The sequence below is a fragment of the Rana temporaria genome, chromosome 1, assembly GCF_905171775.1.
Source record: "Rana temporaria chromosome 1, aRanTem1.1, whole genome shotgun sequence".
NCBI lineage: Eukaryota > Metazoa > Chordata > Amphibia > Anura > Ranidae > Rana > Rana temporaria.
This window is the reverse complement of record NC_053489.1, coordinates 482,732,707-482,739,324: the sequence shown is the minus strand read 5'-3', so window position 1 is coordinate 482,739,324 and position 6,618 is coordinate 482,732,707. Positions and strand designations below refer to the sequence as shown.

At 41.8% G+C, this 6,618-nt stretch overlaps 1 protein-coding gene across 1 annotated transcript in view; it reads left to right on the top strand.

The window, feature by feature from the left end:
* Positions 1 to 4,564, top strand: part of CISD2 (CDGSH iron sulfur domain 2) — an 11,050-nt gene extending 6,486 nt beyond the window's left edge. Inside the window, exon 3 of the mRNA XM_040329888.1 lies at positions 4,063 to 4,564. Coding sequence (XP_040185822.1) covers positions 4,063 to 4,152 — 90 coding nt within the window. The 3' untranslated portion in view covers positions 4,153 to 4,564. The remainder of the gene's footprint in view (positions 1 to 4,062) is intronic.
* The last annotated feature ends 2,054 nt before the right edge of the window (positions 4,565 to 6,618 follow it).

Sequence of the window (6,618 nt, the reverse complement as noted above, 5' to 3'; positions counted from 1 at the left end):
CAAACAGCATCATGAAGGCCAGGAAACACACCAGACAGGTCATGGATACAGTTGTAGAGAAGTTTAAAGCAGGTTAGGTTATAAAAAAATAAAAATAAAACAAGCTTTGAACATCTCACGGAGCACTGTTCAATCCATCATCCGAAAATGGGGGGGGGGGGGGGAAGAAGAGTATGGCACAACTGCAAACCTACCAAGACATGGCCGTCCACCTAAACTGACAGGCTGGGAGGAGAGCATTAATCGGAGAAGCAGCCAAGAGCCCCATGGTAACTCTGGAGGAGCTGCAGAGATCCACAGCTCAGGTGGGAGAAGAAAAAAGCCATTGTTGAAAGAAAGACATAAGAAGTCCGATTTTGTAGTTTGCGAGAAGCCATGTGGGAGACACAGCAAACATGTGGAAGAAGGTGTTCTGGTCAAACAAGGCCAAAATTTAACTTTTTGGCCTAAAAGAAAAACACTATGGCCCCTTTCACATTGGAGCGGGAGCCGCTATACCACCGGGATTGCCGCGAGAATCGGCTGCTAGTGGTGCGGTATTAGCCCCCGCTAGCGGCCGATAAAGGGTTAATACCGCCCGCAATGCGCCTCTGCAGAGGCGCATTGCGGGCGGTATTGCCGCGTTTTCCCATTGTTTTAAATGGGAAGGAGCGATATAAATGCCGCTCCTCTAAGCGCTCCAAAGATGCTGCTGACAGGAGATATTTTTTTCTCTCCCGCCAGAGCATCTCCTCAGTGTGAAAGCCCTCGGGCTAGCGGGGGTTAATACCGCACCACTAGCAGCCAATTCTCGCAGCAATCCCGGTGGTATAGCGGCTCCCGCTCCAATGTGAAAGGGTCCATAGTGTTTTTCTTTTAGGCCAAAAATGTGTGGTATGGAAGTGGTTAAAAAGATGGGGAAAAAAAAAACTCTCTTCACTGTATGGTGTTCTACGCAATGTAAATGAAGCCTTACCCTTGCCCTACCCCCCCCCCCCCCCAGACATATATAGAGTACAGGTATTAACCCTTTAAGCACTGTGTGATTACTAATTTGACATGTCAAAATGCACCGGTGTGAACCAGGGCTTAATGTAAGAACCATCCCTTGTGCTGTGTAAAATTTTTTTTAACACAGCACAAGAGAGATAAAATAAATAAAAAAAACTTTAGGCTATAAAGTAAAACCTAGTATACAATTCTCTCTGTCTCTCTCTCTCCTGTGATATGGAAAGCACTGCAGTGCTGTCACCTTGCACTTTTTTACTTGCTAGAACTACAGTAGGTTGAATGGTGTCCGTTGGGGACAAAAGCATATGTTGCCTGCACACCACGTATTTCTAATCGATAGCCCAAATCTTTTAAAAACTTATTGCGTCACAATTGGTGCAGCTGCAACTTTTTGAGGCCACGCAAGACCTTTTTGTCGTGTCTGAAAAATAGGTCCTGCGTGGCCTTCAAATGCTGAACACCTACATATTGCACTTTGATTGAATTTTAAATAAACACTTGGATTATTGCTTATATTTTGATGTGCTTGTAGCATGTGTTCTTGTCGGCATCTGGCAGTGGCTATCTAGGAGTTCGATTTCTATTAGCCATTTAAAAATAAAAGTAATTTAGTTATGATTTGGGGAACACAGCTTCTAAATTGTCATTGGATAGTCTGGAAGTGGCTGGGAAAATGGTATTTTGATCAACTTCAAGAGGCTCCAGTCCATAGTGCTCTGCAGTTTCCACTTCTCCACACTAAATCACAGGACTACAAATATTTCAAATGCTTCCCTGTTACCCATATATACAGCAAAGTTGGGCATAAGCCTTTGCTATTCAACCTCCACTCTTGGCCCTGAAGAGGTTTTAATTCAGAAAAGGCATGGATAACGGATGACAGTACAATACCTGTTCCTATATACGCTTACTATGTCATGGAACATACAGATTGAAAATACTTTATAGGACTAGTTGATTAAATCTGACTACACATAATCGAAGTGTAATGGGGTATTCCACAGTAGTGAACCACTGCTGTCATGTAGAAATATCTCGTTTTAAACCATGACGTCCTGTATTAAGAAGCTGAAGCTTGAATGTCAAATTTATTATTGCAATGTCATGACCACATTATCTTGTCCTCTGGCCTTTTGTGGCTATTTATTCTTCTACCAGTAATTCTTTATAAATTTATGAAGTCGAGAGAAGTACTCTAGCTTTGACAAATTAAATTGGGAAGGCCTACAGACTTGTATAAGCAAAGCGTAACATGCATTTTAACCTGATTTTTACATTTTTCAATTGTTCTATTTAATGAAAGAGCAGCAGTTTTGTTGCGGGGGTTACTACACTTTTCACTTATTAATCCTATTATCGAAGGTTAACAATATTTACATATATCTTCACTAATGATTTTTTTGAAAATTAGTTTGCCTAGTCTGACCAGCCCTTTCTGTATGTAAATTTGTCCCATAGCTTGTGGTCAAGATTGTGGCGTCTACACACCTTGGCAGCCACCTTTTTGGATATTCTAAACTCTTTGAATTTTCGGGGTCATAAATGCACACAGGTTGAGCATCATGGCAATGCCTTTGACTTGTGCGTTTCTTGATTTCTTTAATATCTTTTGTAATATTGTGTGGGCTTAATGTGCCTTGTTCACACTAGAATACAGCCCTCGGGTACAGAGCAATGTGAAGCTGTGCTGACGTTCCCCTTTCTCCCTCTTTATACGCACTGCAGCTGAGCTGTGGTGCATAGAAATGTCACTCTGACGTTTCTTTTTCAAAGTATTAATTGAGATTTGTCAAAAAAAATAAATGTTCAGCTCAAGATCTCAATACAGCAGTTAATACATAAAAAGTAGTAAGAACAAAACAATACATCACAATATGGGCCAGTGGGTCAATGCAGAGAGCAGTGTAAGATAAGATGGCTATTGATACAATAACGGCCAAAAAGGTCACATGACCAAGCTTTAGATATACAGACGCACAAAGGAGTTTATGAACTTTTGGGGTCTGCATCTCAAACATTTCAATAAAGTTAACAAAGAAAAATGTAAACTGTGCCCTGTATTGTAAAATGTTTTCCTGTGCAAGTTGTATTAATGAGCCCTGAGATTTGTGAGACAGAGAAACATGGTGTGCTCTATAGCAAATTTAAGTGGATAATGCATCATCGAGATCCTCTGAGCCCTCTGGGATTCCAGGCAAGCATAAGTTGGCCTCAAATACCCCAATTTGGCCTTTATGGCCAGAAAGATGTTTGAACTGCGAAGAAATCCATGAAGAGAGGGTTACCAGTGTCTTCAATACCGCTGATGCCCTGTTTTGAACATAAGGAGCAATAATAGATCCTTTGATTCCTGGGATGTCATGGAAGTCTGGTACTGCAATATTGCTTCCATAAAATGTTTTTAACTGTGACAGTAAGAAAAGATTTCATAAAATATAGATTACAGAACCACGAACTAGTAAATTCTTTTGGAAGAATAAGGAAATCGTTACTTGTCACCTAACTCTGTGTCCCCCTGATTAATATATGATGCTGGTACCCCTCACTTGCATCTCCATAGTCAGAGACCGCTGCTTCTGGGTGAGAGCTGGGGACTTGCCATGCCCGGATCTTCACTCAGTTCCCAGATGCTGCATGCCTTGGGGACAGCGCCATCTTGGATCTTCTCCTGAATATTTTTATGCAAGCTTCTCCCCTGCAGCCTTGGATGCTACCTATTTGATTTTTACCATGGCCAGCGAGTAAATGAGGATCTAGGGAATTCTGGGATGCCAATTAGTAAGGTGGTATGTCCGCAGAATGAGGTGGCAGGGATGTAGCTGAAGAAAATGTGCCGCTCACGTCCTAGCAGCTGGGCACACTTTGTAATAATAATACTCTGGTTCATCAAAGAAGGCCTTTCCCTGGTAAGCAGTACATTATGATTGACCACACAAAAGACTCAAAACTATAAAAAGCCTGACAATACTGTGAGCAGCTTCTGATACTGAGACCAGTGCTAGCTAATACAGCTTTACTGTTAAATTGAGTGTATTTAGTGTTTTCTAATGAACTTTGTTCCCTTATTTTCAGTTTCCTGTTTGCGATGGCTCCCATAACAAGCACAATGAACTAACCGGAGACAATGTGGGTCCACTCATCTTGAAAAAGAAAGAAGTTTAATGGCATTTTAGGAAATGTTCTTGTCTGATTTTTGTTCTGGGTCTGTAAGGAAATATTAGATTCCTTCCTTTTATTTTTTTTGGGAGTCCGCTCTGATGTTGAATTGATTTTCTGGTACCTAAACAAGTGTACTTGTGATAATCGGTAATAAGAATTTTGTAATTTTTAACTGCAATACCTTGGTTAAAAAGGCACCCAAACCCATCACCCGCTTTTTTTAAACTGCCTTATTGTTCTGTTTCAATGATTTATTGAGGTTTACAGGACGGTTAAAGGATTGAACAATGTATCATAAATCTGTATCGGAGAACATTTTGGGATGAGTTTTAGCTGCCTTATAACACACACACGGGGCTAATCCACTTTGCACTACAAGTGCACTTTCAAGTGAAAATAAAAACCCAAGTCTTTAGCTTGCACATGATTGGATGATAAAATCAGCAGATCTTCCCCCTCATTTCAAATCTTCACCTCAGATCTACAGCGACTGCACTTCCTGCAGCTCTATATTTCTTTAACCACTTAAGGACCAGCCCATGTACATATACGTCCACAATATGGCACGTACAGGCACATGGGCGTATGGGTACGTCCTCGCCTATTAGCGGGTGGGGGGTCCGATCGGGACCCCCCCCCGCTACATGCGGAGGTCGGGTCCGCTCGGGGAGCGATCCGGGACCACGGCGCGGCTATTTGTTTATAGCCGCTCCGTCGCGATCGCTCCCCGGAGCTGAAGAACGAGGAGAGCCGTGTGTAAACACGGCTTCCCCGTCCTTCACTATGGCGGCGCATCGATCGCGTCATTCCCTTTATAGGGAAGACACGATCGATGACGTCATTCCTACAGCCACACCCCCAAACAGTTGTAAACACATACTAGGTGCACCCTAACTCCTACAGCGCCCCCTGTGGTTAACTCCCAAACTGCAACTGTCATTTTCACAATAAAGAATGCAATTTAAATGCATTTTTTGCTGTGAAAATGACAATGGTCCCAAAAATGTGTCCGAAGTGTCCGCCATAATGTCGCAGTCACGAAAAAAATTGCTGATCGCCGCCATTAGTAGTAAAAAAAAATAAAAAAATAAAAATGCAATAAAACTATCCCCTATTTTGTAAACACTATAAATTTTGCGCAAACCAATCGATAAACGCTTATTGCGATTTTTTTTACTAAAAATAGGTAGAAGAATACGTATCGGCCTAAACTGAGGAAAAAAAATGTTTTTATATATGTTTTTGGGGGATATTTATTACAGCAAAAAGTAAAAAATATTGCTTTTTTTTCAAAATTGTCGCTCTATTTTTGTTTATAGCGCAAAAACTAAAAACCGCAGATGTGATCAAATACCACCAAAAGAAAGCTCTATTTGTGGGGAAAAAAGGACGCCAATTTTGTTTGGGAGCCACGTCGCACGACCGCGCAATTGTCTGTTAAAGCGACGCAGTCCCGAACTGTAAAAACCCCTTGGGTCTTTAGGCTGCATATTGGTCCGGGGCTTAAGTGGTTAAAGTGGTGGGCAGCCTCCTCAATGTCTAGTCCTAGAGGTTTGCAGGATTGGACAGCCCTGTACTTTTTTTTTTTAGAAAAGTTGAGATTTGAATGTTAGAACACTGCAGGTTTCAGGGAGATGGTGTAGATGAGCAGTATGTCCTGGCATTTGTTGGTGCCTGCGTTTCATTAAATGCTGCCATTTTTAGGAGAAAACCTTTACTTTAAGCATTTGCCCTAGAATAGGCACATGGTCAAAATCTGTTTTTGTTCAAAGTAACGTGACCCAAACTCTGCGAATCAGGCTTGCATTGAAAGTAAATGCGGTTTTGGAAGAAGTTCACAGTATGGCGGTATCCTTGTAACAGAAGACTTTTGATGAAACGCGTGTGCTGGAATTCTAGTCTTAACAGCGGCTTAGAGTATCTCTCGTTGTCTTATGGGTTTAACATAAATTACAGAAGTGGACCATACTTGTGTTTTTAAAAGCTTTCCTAAAAGACCCATTGTAGCACTTTTCACACTTAAAGGCCAAGTTCACCTTCCCTTTTTTTGGTACCAATATACCAGTAATGTACCTCTGTTACACAAAAATACAAGTCCTTCTTTGGTTTTGAAGACAAGGCCTACCTCCATCCATGGCTGTAGTTTGCAGATCATTTCAGAAACTTCCTGGTATACAGGCGAGCCAGTATGACCCAGGAAGGAGTTTGCCAGCTGTCCTCATTAGCAAACTTTCACCCATCAACAAAGTTTTCAAAGCACCCCTGGCATTCCTCCATGTGTGAATTTGCCTGACTTCCCAAGTGTCCCCTCAATGGGTCCAGGCTGCAAGCTAAATCCCCTGGGGCCACATGCAGCCCACGGGACACCCCTGATGTAGTGAAAGAGCCTGCCTGATTGAATACAGAGTGATTGGATAGATGGTATATCCTGCTATTATATAGCTTTGGTAAATCTAAAGGAGTTTGTAC